At 39.2% G+C, this 22,129-nt stretch overlaps 2 protein-coding genes across 2 annotated transcripts in view; one reads left to right on the forward strand and one right to left on the reverse strand.

Annotated features, from left to right (window-relative positions):
* UBAC2 (UBA domain containing 2) overlaps window positions 1-22,129 on the forward strand; it is a 91,087-nt gene that overhangs the window by 18,166 nt on the left and 50,792 nt on the right. The gene's annotated exons all lie outside the window — the stretch shown is intronic.
* GPR18 (G protein-coupled receptor 18) lies at window positions 350-5,076 on the reverse strand. The gene is made up of 2 exons (XM_050332709.1): window positions 5,004-5,076; window positions 350-1,664 (listed from the first exon to the last, which is right to left on the reverse strand). The coding sequence occupies exon 2, from the start codon at window positions 1,618-1,620 to the stop codon at window positions 655-657; it is 966 nt and encodes a 321-aa protein (XP_050188666.1). The 5' UTR covers window positions 1,621-1,664; window positions 5,004-5,076; the 3' UTR covers window positions 350-654.

Raw genomic sequence — 22,129 nt, forward strand, 5'->3', positions numbered from 1 at the left:
TAGGCTGCTAGTATGGCTGGACAAATTCCTATGTTCATATGTGTAAAAAGATACTTTGTGCAAAAGTAGCTTGTAATAAATGTGCACATCAAATGTGCACAAGGAGTTAATGAACAGTTTGACTCTTATACCCTTTGATGGTATTTTTGTGATTGCAGAATGTAGTCAGTTTCAAGAAGTCTGCATCAAAGAAATTTTTAATTAAATCAATATGCCTTCTCTTTAATGGTGATATTGATCTTGAGAGAATGAAGTTAATTTTAGAAGTGTGGGATATGCAGTACTTTCAGGAGCATTTAATTTTGCAAATATAAAAAATTAATATATATGTTGCATCATAATTCTTCAGTGTTATCTGCTTTATTGTACTAATCATCACATTTTCATGTCTGACAATGTTCACAGTCTTTTGAGATGACAGAAGCATTGGAAAGTTTAATGCTGACTAGGTTTTAGTTCATTTCAGGTGAAACAAAAGATGCTGAGCAAATACAGAGAGGTGCAGTTATTATTCTGCTGCTCTTATTTTTGCAGTGCAACAAATATATCTGTTACTTCTGGGCTAGAACATTCTTATGTGTAGTCAAAATGCAAGAATATAGGAAAAGAATCGCTCATTTACATTGGAAAAGTCTCCTGACATTTTTTCTCTTTTTATATCATTTCACTGTTCATATTACTGAGTGATCTTACACTTCCAGTTCGCAAACTTTTCCTGCGCACACTTCGAAGGTAATTGCGATAAAGGATTACACTGATGACTCTTGCCTGGAATTGTTTAGAAACAATATAGTACAGGATAACATCCAAGCATGTACTGAGATTCATGAGAAAGGTGGTAAAGGCTGCCCAAGGACTGTACGTTGTATTTTCATCTTGCAACATCAGGAAGGTGAAGCAAATGTGGAAGGGCACAAAACAGATGAGTACCTGAGCAATCAGAGTAACTATAATTCTTATGGATCTCTCCTTGGCCTTAGGCTTCAGTTTGGAAGTCTTGCCATGGATAAAATTGTAAATAATGATTAGGTAACACCCCATCATGATAAACAAGGGTATCAAAAAGAAAAAGATCAAGCGAGAAAAGTTCAATGTATTTACTTCCTTTAAGTGGATGATATCAAGCATTTTCATGCAGGTGGTAAAATTCGAGGCTTTGTCTGGATCAGATCGCAAAAACAGCAATGGGGATGTTGTTGCAAGGGTCATTACCCAGATTCCAATGCAAGCTAGCACAGCTTTTTTTATATTTTTTAGTTCTTTAACATGTTTGGGCTGGACAATAGCCATAAATCTGTCTACGCTTATAAAAGCGAGCAACCACAGAGCAATGGCTGGATAAAATACAGTGAAAGCACCAATAATCCGACAGAATGTATCTCCAAAAGGCCACATTTCTTTCCCATGGTAGATTATCCGAAAAGGCAAGGAAAATATAAAAATTATATCAAGTAATGCCACGTTCATCATGTATACAGTTATAGTTGTTCTCTTCTTGGTAGTGCAGCTGAAAACCCATAGTGCAGTGGCATTCACCAGCAGTCCCACTGTGAATACAAAACTGTAGAAGACCAGTGATGCAATCCTGTATTCTTCAGGGTGGTGATTTTCAGGCATCATAGTTTAATTGAACTTAGGAATAGTTGTTGCACTCCATAAATACCCTAGAAGTAGATAAAATGTGGGAAGTTATTCTCAGTCAAATAAAATCGATCCTTAAGAACAAATAGGAAGATTGTTTTAGAGTAGTGGTTAGTGATGAGACTGTATTTTTTAGCTGTGAAAATGTGTTAGCTTTGTTGCTTTTTCTGACTGCAAATACATTATTGTGGTCTGAGGGAAATACATGTACCATCAGACTTGTGAGAAAAAGTATTTTTGAGCATGTTTTAATCAAGTATTTTAATTACTTAAGAGATTTCTTATTTAAGGAATCAAAAAGTCAAGATGGACACTTTTGAGTGTGCTTCAGTAGATGATAATCAGATTGAAGCAGTTGTATTTGAGCTATGATAGCTATTTTCTAAAGAAAATATTTCTTCAAGTTGTCCCTGTTGAAACATTTTTGACTAAAACTAGTTATGAAAAGAAATAAGGAAGCATGGCACGTAGTGACATTTGGATATGCAAAATGAAGTATTGACTTTGCCTTTTATCTGTGTAGGGACTACTTAGCTCCCAAAGCTCCCAAAAGAACAGGTGCTTGCTGTTTTTCATAAAAGACACTAAAAAGCTGTCTTAGTAGCTACATAGCTTCTAATACAGTATTTAATCATAGGGCATCAGAACCACCCACCTAACATATGAAGAAGATGAATAGATTAATAGACTTCCCATTTTAAAAAGTGAAAAGATGGGAAGCACTGCAGTCTCGGACTAGGCCATATGTGAGCAGTATGTGTTGGGTGCAAAAGCTGATGGCTGATGGCCAGGTGCCCCAGACCACAGTTGTGTTGCTTCTCTCAGCTTCTTAGTCATAGGAGTTGGGTGTCTGAAAAGTCGTCGTGCGGGCTCCGGTGATGAGAGCTGAAGGAGATTATCCCCTGATTTGCTCTGGAGCCACTTGAGGATGGCAGACTTCACCTGGAATTTGCATGGGTGCTTTGGTTAATCTGCATCCCCTGCACTTTCCTGGCCCTTGCTGTGGTCACAGTTTCACGACATTGTGTGGGAGGGTTCATCTTGCTTGGCCTTTAAAGCAGCCCTGTAGCAGCTTTGTGGAGAGGAGGAGGAGGAGGAAAGAGTTAGTTGTTTGTCTGATCTTCCTACTTGTGACAGTCAAGGAAGTTCTACAGTATTCCTAGGAACCAGGACTGTTTTCTATAGCAGATTTGTGCATAGTTCCTGTGTGTTTTATCTCCAGAAGGGAAGAATGCATTAAAGAAAGGTTTATTGTTGCTGCTGGTTTATGCTTTCTCTGTGATGTTACCAAATACTTTTTTAGTGTTACAGAAATGCATAAGGGATTGAACCAGTGTTTATTTAATCTGGTTTAATCAAATCTGGTTTGACACTGGCAAATGTCAGCTGCTTTTGAGAAGAGTATCTATGAAGTAACTAACTTAAATATGACCTATTAAAACTTTATTTACTTTAGTTTCAGCCTTGAAATATGAAGTTCGAGCTTCTGATTTTCTTATAATTCTCCAGTTTACAGATAAATAAAAGCATTATGCATAGAAATATCTAACCCCAAACTTTAAAAGGTTTTTTTTAAGCTGTACAAAGCAAAAAAAGATGTGTTTTCTGTTGGATGAGGTCACTAGAACATATAAGAGAATTTATGTTTTGCATGGGAAAAGCTGTGCATGTAGTACAAAAAAAGAGGTTTGGAGGGCATCTATATGAGTGCCCCTAAGATTCTTCATTGTGTGAAGAACTCAAAAAATAAGAAAAATAAAAGAACTAAAGAATGATAGCTGACTTTATTGAAAGTTAGATGGGATATGCTTGAAAGAAAAATTTTGTAGCACAGTTGCAATATTATCTGCCACACTGTCCCACTTTCATTACTGTTGCATAAAATTGTCCAAATGTTGCTTAACACACACACACCCCCACCTCCCCACAATTGCAAGTGGTTTGCTTTTTTCTCTTTTGTTCTGATTTTTCTCTGTCTTGCAAGTGATTGTGTATCACATGGTGCATGGCTGCCTAGCTCAAGATCCTGACTGATTTAGCAGGTGAATTGAGTTGTGATATATAGGATAGATAGAAGAATTCACTCGAATATTAATAAACAGCATGGATTTTGTCTTTGATTTTGCTGTTCTCTCATTTGGACTTGCCGTGATTGTAATTGTTTCTGGTCAGGTCATATTTCTGAAATAACGAGCAGGCTGATGTTGATGGGAAGAGAGGAAGCTGAACCTGGTGTGAGCTTTTATCAGGAAAACCTGGGGTTCAATGGTTTTTTTGCTGGTTATTTCAAGTTTTTGACAGTTTTGAGATATATCAAAGAATGGATCTACTGTAACAAAAGGGGTTTGTTTGAGGGGGCTTTTTGTTTAGTTGTTGAAGACACTGTTTTCAAACTTTGTGGTTTTAAATGCATGTCAGGCATTTCTCCTAAATTTAATTTTTAACACTGTAAAAAATTTTTGTGTAGGTAAGAAATATTGAGATTTTTTTAGAGTATGTAGTTACTCATCTGCATTTATACATGAACAGAGATATTCTGCTTTTTCATCAGTCCTTGTCTGCACGGAGTTTGGGTTGATATCTCCCAGGTCAGCCCAAGTAGATCTTTGGGTGCCTATGAGTGGATGGCTTTGCTTTAGTTGTCATTTTTCGTAATGGGAACACTTACAGGTATTGATTAAAGTGCTTACTGAAGAGCCCCTGGAGTCACTGGTTTCTGGAAGTCTGTCTGTCTTAAGTGTGAATGATTGCTCTGATGTTTCTCTGAATCAGTCTTATTTTTTTAATGATAGCTGACTTTTTGAATGTCTAATGTGAATTGTGAAGGCCATGCTGTACGAAAATAAAGACTTTCAGAACAAAACCAGAACTAAGTCTTTTCCTCGGTATTCTTACAAGTTAGGTAACAGTGCATGTATGTCTTTCCAATACCCCTTTTTTTCTTTGTCTGTCCCTTGTATATGCTCACATTTCCCTGAGAAGAACATTGCTTTCAGTGAAGCACAGAAAGACCAAGCAACAAGATCTTCTTCTGGGTTTAGTTTAACAAAAAGAAAACATTTTTCCTTTAGTGATAAGTGTACTTACCAATGCTTTCATTTAGTGCATATTTTAAATTTTTTGTTAAAATCATAAGCAACAATATTTATGGTACTATGCTTTTACAAGTGCAGTCATTTTGCTTTAAATGTTATTTATAAAATGCTGCTGATATTTGGGAAATGCTTTGAAGAATTAAACATCTTTTCATTAGTTCCAGAATTAATGCCCATGTTCAGCTTCTGAACAAAGAAGTCTATCTTAGCAACATGCATAAACATCCAAGTTACTTTGTTACCATAGAGTATGGGATTGTTACTCACCCTTTGTGCACTACAAAGTTTCTTCAGAGATGCTCCTCTCATGGCCCCAAATCTGTAGAAGGTTTAGACTTCCTCTTCTTTGCTCAGCTTCACTTAGCTAAAATAGCTCGTCTTCACAGGCAGGAAACACTGACGTAATCTCGCTGGTTCTGAGCTCTTGTATTGGTCATACTTAAAAGTTACTATTTCACGTAAGTGTGGGGTATGGGAGCTGATATTTCTAGTACCTTTCAACAGTCAAACTTTTGTCATATTTCCAGTGTGGTCAGACTGGGCTGTTGTACTGTGTATTTTTTTCCAAACACACTTCTAAATGTTTGTGGAATAATGAAAGCATGTTTTAGGTTAAGGTTTCTATGAGAAGTTATCTGCAAGAATACACGTCTTGATTATGCACAAGTTTCTAATAAACACAATGTAAATGTATTTTCAGTAGAGCATAGTTGTTTGGTTTCTTTTGTGGAAATCCCCATATTATTTATATTGCCTTGGATAATAGTCAATCTGAAAGTGACAGAAACTCACTTAATTTGAAATGAGAAGTTTGATTCACTTGAATACACGACTTTGTTTATGCCAATACTTAAGATATTTTACTAATGCAACAGCAGTGTTTCTATATTTTATTTGCTGTCTAAAATAGTAACATACCTATTCAAGAGGTTTGCAGAAAAATGCTGTATGAAGAGAGGTTTAAGCCTGTGTTAAAATGGAGTAAAATCTCTCAGCTGTGTCACTGTAACAGATATCCTTGGTGGGATGGTAGTATTCACAAAAGCTAATAGGTAACGAAGGCTAATTTCTTACATTTTCTCTTCGTCAACTTGGAAAACGATCTAACCGTTTAAAGAACGACTCAGAGAAGGAGATCATTCTGAATTCTCTGTAGAGTGCTTGCTAGACTCAGGTTTCTGACCGGCAGTGTTTTGGGATGTTGAAGCACAATACGGGGAGTTTGGTACCTCTTGGCATCTCTGTGCATGCACATACCCTGGCCCCCCCCCGCCCCAAAATGTAGCACAGGGCTATGTGTTGAGGAAGGAAACAGCAATGTTTCAGTCTTCACCGGACATGCCATCAGGAATGTGCCAAGGTGTGCCCTTGGTGCCAGAAGCAACCAAGTCCTGCAGTTCAGACAGAGCCAGAATCAGGTTTGTTTGTGGTAATGTCTTTCTCTGCTTACTGTAAAATAATGTAGGTCAGTATGTAGATCCCCATGTAGTGCTAAAGATAACTGCTGTGAAAAATCCCCTTTGCTGGAGATGTGTAATTTGTCTCAGTTGAACGGGTTTGTGGTACCATGTAGGTATTTGCATAGGTCAGTGTGATGGTTAAAATAATTGTAGGGAGGGACCTGGATAATTTTCAGTGTGTAGATTAATAATACCTTTAAATATTTGGGTTTTTACACTTTAGGTGAACTAATACCAAGCTTAATTTTTTGTGATCATTCCAAATACCAAACTTAATTTCTTGTGATTGTTCCAAAGGCCTCTTGAATGCAACGAGCTGCAAATCCTACTGAGACCATCATATAGAAAAATAAATCTATTTAAAGTGCTTAATATTTTAGGATTAAGGAGTATCTTAAAGGGACTAACCTGTGTTGAAAACTCTTCAGTGGCTTTATGATTAGTAAAACAATTCCAGAGCATGCTTCAGCAGGATGAAGCACTGTTTTCAACTGTTTAGTGAAAGCTAAGTAAAATTCTGTGCCATATGTATTTTTAAAAGGTTTAAACAAAAGCATGTGGGGCTCCTGGAAGAGAATAACTGGACTGCTGAACTCTCCTAGGAAAGAACACTTTATTTTGAGAAAAATGCAGGAGTCCAGAGGTCCCTTCCAACCTGAACTGCACTGTGAATGTACCAAAAAAAGCAAGTGGACAGCCAGTGTCCCCCTTACCTAAAAAGGGATTACAAAAGTGATTCTGGGTTTGAATGGAAAGCAGGCAGATGTTGAGGCTGGGATCAGAAAAGCTGTATGCTGTGAACTGCCTCTTGGCTTGCTGTCTTCTTGGGGGCAGGTCGGAAATGTGACCTTTTATAGCTGTGTCTCATTTTGTCTGAAGGGTGGCTGATGTCTTGACCCTGCAGGGGAGTTCATGCCTTGTGAGGGCAGCTGGAGTCAAGTCCCACAGTTTACACAGGTGGGCAACAGCAACCCAGTTGAATTTGCTGGCAGGTTAGCCATCCATCTGGTTGGCCACAGCATGGACATGTCAGTCTGTGTTCTGCTTTCAGTCAGGCTTTTCACTACCTTCCTGGTGGCAAGGAAGCAGCCAAACCACCCTGCTGCTGGTATGCTGGCAGGCCTTCCCCCAAGCGTGCAGGGGCAGCTTTGTCTGGCTGCAGTCTGCTGAAAAGAGGTGTTTGCACTACCACCAAGCATCTGCTCCTCCTTGTCTAGGGGCTCAGGCTGGCTGCAGCTGCAGGGTGATAAGCATTTGGAGGTGAACACCCAAGTCAACCTGTGGTTTGCAAAAGGGAGTGTACCGGTCTGCTGTGCTGCATTCCCCTGTCGCTTTGGTTTCTGTCGTAGGAAACACCTGGCTCTATTTTTGTTTTCTTCTGTGCTGTTTTATCAGCTAGAAATGAGTGCCTTGCATTGGTTTCCCTCTGATGGGCAAGTACTTCCTCCACTCCAGCTTTTACTGAAGTAAATGCCTAGTTCCCTCCAGGGTCTTTTTTGCTGTTCTGAAGTTCGAGGAGTAAACAAGGTAATTTTAGTTGCATTATGTTGTGTTAAATCCAATTTTAAGTAGTTAAAAGCTAAGCCAATATACTTCATGTCTGAGGATGAGGCAGAGTGCATATGTGGTCTACTACGATGCCTTCACTAACTGGCAGTAAGCCTTAGAAGAAATGAGCTTGATCACTTGCAACAATGTCAAAAGTTCAACCCTGAAAGGATCGTCTTCTTACTGCTGCTTTTGCAGGATTAATGTACTGCTGGGTCTTTAGTGATTTTGTCATGGTATAGAAAAGTATGTTTTGCCTGTCCACTTACCTAAGTGTACTGTAAGCTTTGTCCTGCTGATACAGAGAAGTTCTGCATGCAGAGGGACAGAAGGATCACCCTCTGCTTCAGTTTGGTAAGGAGCAGGCTTGAGGACATATCCTCCTTTCAGACTTTCCACCTTTTGAATCTGTTGAAAAGAAAGAACTGAAGCTTGTGCACGGTCCAGTGCTCCAGTGGTGCAGGAAAGCAACTCTCCCATGTCGGTTTGTTAACTTAGCAGTTTGTTGTTTTGGGTGAGTTCACACGCAGTTTTGGGTTACTGTTCTCAACCTTGATGAAAATTGCTTCATTTTTTTGTTCCCATATTGTGTTGTACCATAATGAAGGTTTAAGGATAAACTACTGTTTAAGAGTTGTCATGGCACTGAATGCATAAACTTGCTGCAGTTGTTTGCGGTCGTGCCACATGCACGTTACTCAGAGGCTGCGTCTGTGGCATAGCTGTCCCTCCTCTCCCACTCCTCAACCTGCGAGTGAGTATAAATGCTGTCTGCAGCAGAGCTGAAGGAATGGGAAATGGAGCAGCTTAAAAGAACTGCAGCCTACTTAGCTATACCTGATATGTCCTATTTACTGTCACATTTAGCTTTCCCTTCTCTGTTTTGCTAGAATTTGGTATGGTTTGAGGAAGGAGCTCCTGGGTTTTTTCCTTTTAAAAAAAAAGCAATAATGAAATTGACATTCCATATTTCTCCTGGGTTGGTTTGGGGTTTGTTTTTTTTTCCCTCCCTCCTTCTCTTGTACAGCCAGGGCACACACTGTGTCACTAAATATTCTAAAAATATACAGTGCACCTGGCCTGTAGTTGATCTGTTCATCAGTGTCAGCCTTTGAAAGAAGCAATACTTAAAAAATTAATTTAAATGAAAATTGCATCTCTAAGATGTCTGACAGCAGAGTAGTGGGCTAGAGACAGTGGTTTGTTACACAGCATCAATCTCAGAATATCTGTAGTCTAATGCTAGCTTATGACAAATACCAGCACAGCTCCATGCTTGCTGATGAACCCACACTGCCTTTGACATATTTCTTAAACTGTGTTCTGTTTTCCACCTGTGTTCTATTGCGTTGGGAAGCAGGGGTTTTTTGCATTCAAAAAGTACAGATTTCTCATGACAAATATTTCATAGATTTTTAAAACCTGCCTGAATACTCACCTTTTTTTCTTTTTTTTTTTTTTAATTAAATGTGCATTGTCAGGAACTATGCAGTGGGTTAGTTGTTCCAGTTTGGAGGTGTCTAGGATAGCTTTTTCAACACTCTTTCCTAACTAAGTATGTGTTATGTGATGTTTTTACTATTAAACTGCTTCTTAAAAGTGTCAGGTGCATAGGAGTATTGTTCTAAAACTTGATATGCCTCCCAGGAATAAAGTTATTGTTTCAAGAGAAATGTCTTTATTTGGAGCTTAAATGTCTTTATTTGCATATACTCAGATTCCTTTGATGAAGTAGGGAAAGTTGTTTTGACTCCTGCAAAGTTCAGGAGTTTGGACAACTTCTCTCAGTTACTATCCTGAGTATCCATAATCAGAAATGAAACAATTAAAAATTGCTACGTAGGCTTTAGCATACCAGTGAAGTGTTTAATCAAAAGTACCTGAAGTGAGAGTGAGTTGTGCAAGTATTTAGAGTAAGTGCTGTCCTTTGAATTCAAGGGTGCCTTGCTTGCGTGTTGCATTCCTGTGCATGGTGCCCAGCCCTGGCAGGTGGCTTGCGTTGTTCAAGTGAGAGTCTTCTAATGTTGTTCTGCCTGCCACCTGTCTCTGGCACAGATTAACAAGCAGTGTTGGGGTTCTGAAGCCTGGTGTGCTGGGATGCAGTTGAGCTGACATGAAGAGCGAGCACTCAAGATGGTAAAGGGACTGGCATAATCCAGACTGGGATAAAGCAACTCAATTCCTGCTGTGTAGCAGTGAATCTGGTTAGTTAGGATCTCTGCTGGGCCAGCCTGCTTGGTGTATAGGCTCAGCACTGTCCGTGGCAGAAAATGAAAGAGAAGCTGAGTGTGAGTATGCTCAGTGCACTGGAACAACAGGACAAGGCCAGCTGGTGCTGTGAGCTGGCTGAGGTGAACACCAGAGCTAGCTGTGAGCAAGTGGTTTCAGAGAAATCACTTTTTTTTCAGGTACTGAGCTGGATCCAGTTAGAGGACTCTGTATTTTCCAACCAATTGTTCCAACTACAAGAATTATATATACATATGTATTACACATGTACACACACATGCACTTTAAAGGGAAGGAGCTGAAAATCCTGAGCTTTATCATAATAAGCCAAGAGAGTAAATCAGAGCATACATTTGAAGTTCAATAATTTAAACAGTTTTCCTTAGGAAGACATTTTGTTGGTAAAGATGGCTTTAAGATAGGATGGATCAGTGCAACTGAAGTGGGACTTGTGTATCCCATATTCTTTGCCATTTTCATCCTTTGCCACCAAATCATACTGCTGTCAGTGCATTTTTATTTTTGGCCTAGGACATCTGGGACATTGCCTTCATTGGCTTGTAGCTGAGCCCTGTGCTGTGTCATGATCTGGGCCATCAGATTCATAACACTAACCCAAACAGCAGAAAATGAGAGGGAGTGCAAGGCTTGTTTGGAACCAGGAGCAGTAGGGGAAGAAGAGGCAGTTAAGGTGGCAGGATATTGGACATCTCTGTATTCCGTCTTTCAAATTTGACAACATATGGGCATAACCATAAGAACTATACCAGCAGCCTGTGACTCACAGTGCTCATTACTGTCTAGATGATACAGTTTATTTCCAAGATGATGGGACCTAAACTGTCACAGTTACTGGGTGAGTGATTGGTATAGTATCCATTAGTAGTGATTCTGGATCTGGCTTCTCTTTACTGCCAGACAGGCGGTTCCTGGCCCAGTGCTTATACTGCCTGGTGCTAAGATCTCTGACATTGGAAAATGGGGCTTAGGCTCCAATAAAAAACAGGTTTGTGAAATGTGTTCTGACCTCTGCAGTGGTGAGGATTAATTACTGGATCAACGCTGCCATCTATGGATTTTAGCTGGCATAGCAACTCATCTTTCCAACAGCAGAAAATGATTATAATGGGTTCCTTCCTTTATACACCAGCACTACTTAGCCAGGTTTTCACGAAAATTAATTATGAAGAATGAAAACCACTTTGTCTCTCTCATGGAAGGGACGTACTGCATGGCATGGAAGCTGTGGTTGTTTTTGTAGTCATAGAACTGCAAATTCTGTTGTTGCTCAAACAGTTACATTTCATAGGGGTCTGCCTGTTGCATTTCTATTTGAACAGTAAGATACAATTCTGGGAATGAGTTGTAAGCAAAGACTTCCTTACAGTGTAAAGTGTGAATTTACTCTGAAAAAGTGAAGAATGAGAAGTCACCTAGGGGTGAAAGGGCAAGAACTGGAGACAACTTTTACCATTCTTTTGGCTTTATTATATAGCACAAGGATAAAAACTAATATTAAAAATTAAGCAATCCTGTGCTTTTTAAGCCACCCACCTCCTGATTTTGTTGTTTTATTTGTCTGTCTTTGTCAAAATAAGGTGCAATATCAAAAAATCTCTTTGCACAGCATTTCATTTTTCAGAAGGAGTGTTCTAAAATTTTTATGATTAAATTGTTTCATGAGAATAAACACTGCTTCCTTTCCTGTGTGGAAATAGAGACCTCCTTTTTAGCTTAATAGTTGACTCTTGAAAGTTATTTTCAGTCCACGTGGGCATGATCAAATTTTCTTTCTGTCTTTACTGGCAGCTTGTGTTTTCCCCCTCTTCTCTTCCTCTTTCCGGAGTTAGGAACACCTTGTTTGTTCCTCATGTTCAACTGTAGTAAAGAAAGACAGGGATGTGGAAGTCCCTTTGGAATTTAAAAGGAAATCCTGCATCTAATTGTAGATGTCTGTGCCAAACAGTTTGGTACAAACGATAATTTCAGCTATTGTTTGCAAATTGACTTACTACAGTGCCCCATGTTACTTGATCTGAAGGGAAACAAGCTTAAAGGAGTCTTTACATCCTAGAAACATCAGTAGTCTCCTATTTGTACTGTTACAAGCGCAAGGATGCTATCCTTTCACATAAGGGATATATAAGGGATAAAATATCCCTCTCCATCACAATGCTTCCATTCCAATGATGTTCTATGTATCTCTTCCCTCTCCCCATATTTGTAGGGCAGCTAATTATTGGATTGTGCTGGAAGAAGAAGGAAGAAAAATTAATAAATATTTCTGCGTAGCAGTTGGAGATTTTATTAGTATGAGGAGATACTGTGCCTGTCACATCATTCTGCAAAATAGAGAGTGTATGGTTGCTATTTTTGGGCAGAGGAGAAGAGTAATGAAGTAACTTCACAAAGGAGGTCTTGCAGTGACTGATGCTTTAAAGGAACCCCTCTTGATTTACCAAAGTAGTGGACAGAAGTTGTTTTGGTAAGTTCAGTGGTTTTCTGAGGAGGCACAGTTGTATGACTGAGACTTTAAAAAACAAATGAGACAGAAGACTGCATACATTAATAAAAAAACTAACACAGTTGCTTCACTAAAGAATTAAGAAATCAGAATCTCTCTTTTTCAGAGTTAAATGACTTTGAAGACTTTCTGTATAAATGAGAAGATCTTTTAAAATTTCCTCTTTGTTTTTATTTTATGTTTACTGAATACTTTCCTTCATCATTTTGCTTCAGATACCTTGGTCTGTAGCTGTGAGAAGGGTTATTCTTAGGTATTCTTAATGGGGAAGTATTTTTTTGCAAAGAAATCACTTCTCTGCTACAGCTTTTCTATTTTCTCTCTGTTTTATCATGAACAAGCTAAACAATTTCCTGCCAGCAATTTGGGCCTTAGAATACTTACTCATTGGAAAAGTTGAACTACAGCCATGAGTCAAAAGAGGTGTGAATGGTGTCTTGACCAAAAATAACCAAAATTGTGGGAAGCATTTTAATTTAAAAGCATTGTGAAGTAAGCCAAACTATATGAATAAGATGAATATTAAAACCTCTCTTTATTAATTTTTAACCTTTGAAGATGTTATGATGTCTCTTACAATATTGTCATTATAATATTGTAAATTAGAAGAGATTTAACTTTTTTACCAGGAACTCAAAAGTAGTTTTAAAAATGGCTCTGGCAAGAAATAATACAATATTTGCTAATAATATTTACTGTAGAAGGGCACTAAGGAGTAACCAGTTACTCAACTGTTCTACAGAATTACACTCAAAATCTTGAATAGCGGATACATGAGTCACGTTCTGGTAGTTAGCGCCAACTTATTGTGTCTACCATGAAAATGGGTCATAATAAACGAGGCAAAAATAGCTTATGTGCTTTGCCACGTAGGTCAACATTGATTGCCATCCTCTGGCTCCACTCTGCCCCAGCATTACACCAAGTACAGATACTGTTAAGATCATTTAGTGCTTATGTCAGCAGGCAGCTGGGAGTGAAGACACTCTTCAGGCTGTCACACAAGGTGTGCTCTTGGGTTGCTTAGGTATGGATTGGGTGATGTGGACCACATGTATGATCAGGAGGGTGGATAGAAGCAGGGTTTATGTGCTGAAATGTGGCAATTAATAGTGCAGTGGAGAATCCCATGTCAGAAGCTGGTAGAAAGGCTAAAGCTCTCATTCATCTGCGTTGCCCACCTCTCCTTCCCCAGCACAGGCAGTTGTCACGTAGTCAGACTTGTTCATGCAAATGATTCTAGGAGGCTGATGCTACCCTGTGTGCCTCTCTGCACTTCCTTTACTCCAGAAACAGGAAAGAGGTGAAGTCATTGGAGCCATAAGTTCAGGTAGGACCTGCATGCTTTGAAAATATTTCTCAGATGAAGTAAGAATGGCTATGAAACTAATTGTGTTGAAAAGCAAATGGATGAAATCATAACTCTTTGAATTCAGGTGTGTGACATGCCAGGGTCTTGGATCATTACTTATAAAATGCTTTTTCTCTAAGGCAAGAAGTTTGTAGAATGAAAATGTATTAGATACAGAATTAAAAGCCAGTCTCAATTACAAGGTGGACCATTCCCAGTATAAAGTTCCACTTTTGAGGTTATATGTGTCTGAAAGGCCTGTTGAAGTAGGTGCTTATCTTAAATGAAGTTGCCCACTCTTCTTGATTCAGTAGAGTGCCTCACAAATGGCAGCTGACCAGAGTAAGCGCCAAGATCTTTAAGGACTTCTAGAGAGCTCTCTTTAGATTCATGAAGTTTGTATAAGGCTCAGCTGTCCCTCATAGAAACATGAGTTTGATTGCTTCCAGGCTGTACGTGCCCAGGCTTTACTCAGACTGGGATGTATACCCCCATGTCCCACTGGACTTCACTGAGCCCCTTGGAAGCACAGCCATACGTGATGCTTTGCCCGCTGCTCACCTTGCACATAGGCATAGTTTGAATGAGTGGTGACAAGACACGTGCCCACAGGATTATAGCCTTTTGTTGGCGTTATCAGGTATGTTGTCGCAGATTTCTGTTACCTAAACCAGGAACCTTATCTCATATCTTTGGAGGGACAGAGACCTTGTGTCCTGAGTTTCCCTGTCTGTGTATCAGATATGCAGCAGCTTCAGACTAGGTGGGCTAGGTTGTCCTTTTGCTGAACCATCAAGGTTCAGCTTGCTCAAAGCTGACAGTACCGTGGTGTATTACACTGACGTGAAGGGTGACACATTACTCTCTTGCTTTGGTTAGGGATACCAGTCATTTGGTGAAACGTACTTTATATATTGGCAAATTACCTAGTGAAATTTTGAGTCCTTAAGTCGGGTGTGTTACGAGCAGGAACTCTGAGATGGTTTCTCAGTGCTATTTTTAAAAATGTTTTCCTCTGTTCTGGAGCCAGTCAGACATGAGGACACCTTTTCCAGTTTTCTGACAATACAGAGAGATTGGTCAGGATGTAGATGAGTTAGTTGTGGTGACAGCATTCCATTTGAGAGGCAGCTTTTGTTCAGGACTATCTCAGCTAACAGCGCAGTCAGCCCACATCTGCTTTTTTGCTTTTTGTAATTACTTTCTAGCCTGGGAATAGCTTTTGGGCTTGGTAAAGCACATCCACTAAACCCCAGTTGGAAACAGTCAGTCAACAAGAAGCACATAATCTCTTGCAGTTCTTAAACAAGCTGATTTTCCTTATGGTATGAGACAAAATACCTTTCTCAGTTTTAAACCTTTTGTTCAGGTTTTTTATGTTTTTACTTGTGTGCCTTGTACGCTTAAGAAAATAAAATCAGTTTCATAAAGGGACGCTCAATAGTAATCTCTGTATCTCTGTGCTTTTCTGCGGAGAGCTTTTCTGTCACTTGTCACCATGAGTTTTAGCAAGGGCTTGATGAGAGGTAGTTTTGTTTGTTTGGTTTGTTTTGCCATTGTTTAATGATCCTTTTTCATAATGAGGTGTTCATTTGTTGCAGTCTTTCCTCACACTACACCTCTTCAAGCCTGTGTTCACCACCTCTTTTCACCTTTTGATGAAGGTAGTGTTTTGATAGCTCTGTGCTCTGCCACAAGCATGAAAGATGATTGAAGCCTGTGTGGCTGAAGCAGTAGAACATCCTGTGCTTTTCCTCTATTGTTTTTAAGATTCTCCTCAGAATTCATCTGCTAGTGTTTCATCTAAACCCTTCTATTTCTAGGACTGGGGCATTTCTGTGTCCCCTGGATGTTAAACACTCTTTTTTTTTATATACTTATAATGGTCGTTCGGGAATGTTTTGTGCTTCTTCAGTGCAATAACTGTCTCTGCACAGACTGTCATAGTGAACAGCAGACTGTGAGATGGCAAGGAAGCTAGAGGTAAAGAGTCGAATTGTTAGCAAATGTTTCCACTCCAGAAATAAAAATTGGAGGTGTCTTTACACCTTAAGGAAAGTGGTGTTTTGGCTACAGGCCTGAAACAGTAGCTGTTTTGCAGTCCGATCTCTCTTACCCTGAGCACTACGTTCCTTCTTCACAGAAGTTTTTTTTTGGGCTATGGTCAAGAGAGAGAAGTGTTTGCAATAATCCCAGTGAATGTTCTTGCAAATATTCATACAAAGGAAAAGAAGGACTTCTTGCATATGAATGGAGATTGGGACGTGTTATCTATATGTATATCTCCATCTTCACATCTACTTCTGAACACCTTCTTTGTGTCAGAAGTGTGAGATGAGCAAATGGAAAATGGTGTGTATCACTCCTTCCCACCCTATGTTTAACCAACAAGGGGAGCAGACAATTGAGAGTCCACCTTACTGATATTCTTAAGCTAAAAGTCTTTGCCCTTAAGTGCTTAAGTTATGCACTTCCAGATTGTGAATGATTTATCCCATCCCCCCAAAAAATCTTTGGGCAAATATGTGTACCAGTTGTAATTTCTGCCTAATATAGTAGTGATTGTGAAAAGAGGTGAAAGTAAGGAGACAGGATCAGAAAATGAGACCTGTACAAAGTTACTATTCAAGATTTCAGACTGCAATAACAAATGGATAATCAGGTGTTTCTTAAATGGTGTCAGGATTTGCTGAGGATTTTGAGGGTGTTCCTGAAATGTGACAATTCTCCATTTTCACAATAATTAGGATACTTACCTCTGCCTTTCAGTTAGGATGTGAAGTCTGTCTGCTATTGCACCTCTCAGATAGGCATGCATGTTGGGTAACAGTATTTAGAGAATGAAAGTAGTGGGAAGGTAATTTGAGAAAAAGTCAACAAGTGTTCCCAGTGGTAGAAGGTGTCTGGAAGCAAGATGGTAGGTATCTTTGAAAGGGCTTCCCTGAGACAAGCTGCGCCTTTCAACTTCAGAGTACCGAGTGGCATTTGTTAATTGCAAGCTGTCAACACTTTCACGCTTAACGGTTTGGTTGCTTTTGTTAAGTGGAAAGTACCAACCACGGTTAGAGATCTGTGAACTAAGTGTAATTATTCCAATTGGAAATGTGTTTTTATTTGTGGGGAGAAAACTGGTCTGCCCTGCAGCAGGATTATTCTCTGCAGTCAGTATTCTGTAAGCAGCTTATGGAGGTAAACATTACATGTGTCTCTGCCAACTTGGCTAAATAATGCCAGCTACCTTAACCGCTTTTAAAGATAAATGAGCTGTAATAGGATTTCTGCACTGGATAATTTTAAACAAGGGCTATTAGAAGCAGTAGCTGTTATGAAGAAACTCCACAATAGGCATATTAATATGAGACATTGCATCTCTCTGAGTGATTTAGTATTTGTCCCTCAAAATCAAGGTAACAGATGAGAGAGAAACATGCTGTGACAAGACAATTCTCGTTTTTCTTGTTTTGTCTGAGGAAACAGAAATGGTAATGAAGTTTGAGTTGAGTTGTCTGGGAGGGTGAAGTGATGCCACCAAGAGTTGCACAATGTACCAATGAACCAAAAGTTCACCAAAGTGAAGTTTTAAAAATAAAATTGAATAAAGAGGAAAGATAAATTGATTACTCTCTTTTCTATTTCAACAAAACTTTAAAAGATAAAAGCACACATTATTTTTGTTTGCAATAATATACTTAAATAATTAAAAATTTTTGTCAGAAACAGTTTCTCCATACAGGCAGTTTCTATATGAGTGGTGTAGATATTAAGAGTGAAAAACATTAGTTTGCACAGAATTTTAACCACTTTGTTGGTAATCTTCGCCAGTTACAAAATATTAAAAAGTTGAAACTGATGTCAAATGGGAAGAACAAATTGTGATGTTGCCCACAGTATTTCATTTTCGTGGTGTTGTTACCAAGACCAGCAAGTGTTTTTTGGGAAGCATAGATAAGAGTTCTCAAATAGTAAAATCTAAGTTTTCAAATTCAGAGATGTTTTTATTTCAGCAGTTTGTTTTGAACAAATTAAGCACAAATTTATTTAGCCTCTTGAGATATTTGTGGGGTTTTATGACACCAGTATTTAAGCTTTTATGTATGAAGCAAGAAATCACTAAAAACTTCAGCCATTTTTTTCCTGAGTTCCTGTAGTGTTAATTGGTTGTTTCATTTCTGTGTGTTTGTTACCATCCGAGACACCCTAAAAGGTGGGATTTTTTTCAAATTCTTATTTTAATTCCTTGTTTTCTTACTACCACTGCTGGATTGCAGTTTTTCTAAGAGCACTGCTTGATTCTCTCTCACAGATTTTAGGATAGCTCAGTGTTACGTTCTCCATGACTAGTAATTTGCTTGCATTTTAATTCTTTTTTTATTCTCCAAAAACCTTATAATTAGTTTTTTCATTCTACTCATAATAAAAATTCATTTGTTTAAATGTAACTTAGTCACTTTGATCTTTTTAATTTGAAAGAATACTTTTTGGAGGAATTACAACTCATCCTTTATCCTGCTTGTGTTTGCAGTTAGAAAAGCGATATATAAAATAACAGTATTTTACACCAAGGAGAAGACCGAATCCCGATGGGAAAGACACAAACACTTGAAAGGCAGAAAACTGTTCATTAATAGTCAAGACCCCCTTGAGCAATATGTACTCTTATTTCATTCATAAAGCTGCAGTTCCAAAACTGTTGCATATAATAATTCATATGAAGGAGATATTACATTATATATATACTTAATTCTTACGTATGCATTGACTGCATGTTGGGTAATTATGTACTGATTAATTATATTTTTGATTAGATGCACCTTGATTAAGTAGTGGTCACATAGTGTCCATGGTGCAGAGGCCTACGCCTCAGCTAGTGCTTATGTGGGTCCACAGAATAATCATCCACCGCTGGCTACTACTCTGGGTAAATCATCAGTGATAAAGTTACTTCTGCAAGTGCAAACATTGTGGCTCAAAGTGCTGCTGCTTTCTTATGGACCGAAGAAGTATTGCTGTTCTAAGCAAAGGTCGCTTAACTAATGTAACATTTCCTTGATAGTTCTGAGGTGCTCTGCAATTCTTGGTGTGTCTTGTGGGTACATCCTCTCCCACTGCTGTCATTGTCCTGTGTATGGAAGAGTCCTGCTGTGAGCAGTTGTGTTATATCATCAGATGAGACGGAATGTAAATCATGGTTCTTATTTGCTTAGACCTTTTTTTGAGATGCCAACAAAGTAACACTTTAAAAAGAGAGTAGCAAAAACTTTTTCTTTTAGTGAGTCTGCGACCAGTGAGGCAAACTGGTTTCCTGTTTTTGTTTGGGACTAGAAAGTGGCACATTGTGAAAGAGCATTAGAATCAGATTTCTGAGAATTTCAGAATTCGAGCTCTATCTTTATGCCTTCCTAATTGTAGCTATTTTGACAGATAATGTAAATTAACCAATGATTTACATTTGTAGTTAAAATATGTTAAAAGAGTTACGTACTAACTCTTTTGTGATCTCTGTTCCAAAAATCTTTTGAATGGACATTTTAAAATTACAAATCTGATCATTAATCACTTAATCAGTAGGAGTTTGCAAGCTGCAGCACAAGAAGCACTGCAGAACTGCAAAGAGATTATGATGGCAGTGGCACTTGTCTGCTTGAACAGAGATGTTGAGCTGTACAGTGAGTGCCTCCAAGTACCAGCAACCATGCTATTAGAAAGGCAGGTAGCCAGAGGAATTAATTTTTCCAAGTTCAGCTTCCACATGCGGTGGAGGAAATGTAAGCAGATCTCTTATGGAGGCAATAAGCAGTTCAGACATGAGGAAGCATTTCCATGACCCTAGGCTTTCTATCTGCAGTGGTCCTCAGCTGGTTGCTCTCAGCCATGAGCTCGGCCTCTGTGTGTTTGTCTAGCTGTGGGTGATGTGAGTGACTTCCCTGTGCACTTGGGTATGGCCGAGGGCATGGGATGTGGGTGCTACCTGAATGGTGGAAGTGGTGCAGGAGAAAAGCAAGGAGGGGCAGAGATGGCCTGGCTGTACCCAGGTTGTGTGCCACTCACTTTGCAGTTGTCTAGTGCTTGTGGTCACTAGTTCTGTTGCACTAGTGGTATCAGAGTTATGTTAGTTTTAGAGCTTCTGCTCTAGCTTGTGGCTTAAAAGGCATTCAAGTGAAAGGATCCTTCATTTAATGAAATTATTACAATGTCTATTACATCAGTAATTTTGAAAGATTTAATTATCCTAGGAGCTACCCCTGGCACATTTAAAATTGTTGGTTTACCCCCATCTAAGTGAATGAAGAAATAATGTTCTGACAGGTATTTGGGCTGTTTGATCAGCTGGCATTGTGAATACGCTGTATTTATTTTTTAAAAGACCAAAGAAATACAAAAATTGTCCCAGAGTTGTTTTTATCGTCTGATAACTTTTCAGGAGTCTTCAGTTGTCCCTTTCTGTCAAAAGTGCCTCACACGTGTGATTGGCAGGGGAGCTTCATCTCTTCCTGTCCAACTGGCGACAATGATCTGTTACTTCTACACAGAATTGCTGTAACTTTCCATGCTTTGGGGTTGTGATATTAAGGTTTCATCAGGTTCTTCTTAGCCCCTTAATATCGGTAGCAGTGCTAAAACACTATCTGGCTGCTTTTTAGGCTAGTAAGTTGAGAGTAATCAGTTTTCAGCAGCTCTATATTTAAAGTAGGTTTCCTCGGAGTGCCTTCTGTTCACTAACCACAACTTCCCTCGAAAGTTACATGCCACAGGAAGGATGAAACTGCTAAGTCTAGCTTAATAGAGGGAGGAACACAGCTCTCCTTTTGCATGGTATAAGACAATGTATACTTTTCTGGAGGCGATAGGATAACCACAAATGTTGCTGCCTTCAGAACAGGTGCAAAACTTGTTTTTTTTGGTTTAGCCCTTTGCACAACATCTGTCACAACTGAGGAAAAGAGGAAGAGGAGAAACGCGTATTTTTGCAGTGAGGAAAAAGGAATGCAGATTTGTGGAAAGAAATATGTGCCATGTCTTGACCTTTCTTTATTGTAGGTGGATGTTAATAACAGCACTTTGATAAAGGCTTAAATAGAGGACAAGACTAGAAGATTTTAAAGTTATATAACTTGCTAGTTTTACTGCAAGGCCATTGAGTTTCATGTTGCTTTCTTGTCTAACTTCAAGCTTGGACCAACTTGCTAGTTGTAGAAGAACGTTGGTTGAAAGGAGCCACTGGAGATTGTGTTGCCTAACGCTGGCAGAGACAATTTAAAATGAAGGCTGTGTCCAATCAAGTTTTGAGTATCTCTAAGGATAGACATTTCCCAGGTTTTCTGTGCAACCTTTCCCAATGTCTGACTAGCTTCATGATGAAAAAATGCTTTCTAATGTTTAGTTGTTCCTTGCTGCAACAACCTAGGGTGTTGCCATCTCTTCTGTACCCCTCCCCGTTAGGCAGTTGAAGACAACGATAACATCTCCTCTCAGTCGTCCTTCTCCAGGCTGAGCCATCTCCCTTCCCTCAGCCCCTCCTCCTGTAGCATGTGCTGCAAGCCCCTTCAGCGTTTTTGCTAGCTATCTGCTGGACTTGTTCCAGTGTGTCAGTATCTTTCTTGTCCTGGGAAGCCCAAACCCAGTACAGAATTCCAGGTATGATCTCACAAGTACTGAATGGAGGGGAAAGATTGCTTCTCTGGATGTTCTTTTGAAAACAGTCCCATATGTGTTTGACCGTGAAGTCACACTGTTGACTCCTCTTTAACTTGTCCCAGACCTTTTTTGCCAGTCTGCTTTCTAACCAGGTCATACCCAGCCTGAACCAGGGTTATTCTGGCTCAAATGCAGGGTTTTGCATTTGACTTGCTGAACTTCATGATGTTCCTCTGAATCCATTTTTCCAGCCCACTGAGGTCCTGATCTTCCTTATTTAATGTGTCAGAGCAAGGTTATCCAAATTTGGCAGTCATGGGGCAAGATCCTAATTTAGAGAACCTGTATGCTACTGAGTGTGGTAGGAAAAGTAGATACATATAATGTTGATCTCCCTGTGTGTAGAGACACCCTGTTCTCTTCTGCCACCCAGCTCGAACACAGTTGGATTCCCATACTTTATTTACACTTGCCTTCTTTCCTTCCTTTCTAATTGGAATGAAGTGCTGAACAGCTTTTATCTGACTGTTCACAGGAGAAGAGACAAGATGACTCAAAGGAAGGGGATTTGATGCAGGTCTGTAAAATCATAAGTAATGTGGACAGGGTAGATAAGGAGTTACTGTGTTCACTCATTTCTGGTACA

This window comes from Myiozetetes cayanensis, unplaced genomic scaffold (assembly GCF_022539395.1).
Source record: "Myiozetetes cayanensis isolate MyiCay16 unplaced genomic scaffold, myiCay2020 scf5-8, whole genome shotgun sequence".
NCBI lineage: Eukaryota > Metazoa > Chordata > Aves > Passeriformes > Tyrannidae > Myiozetetes > Myiozetetes cayanensis.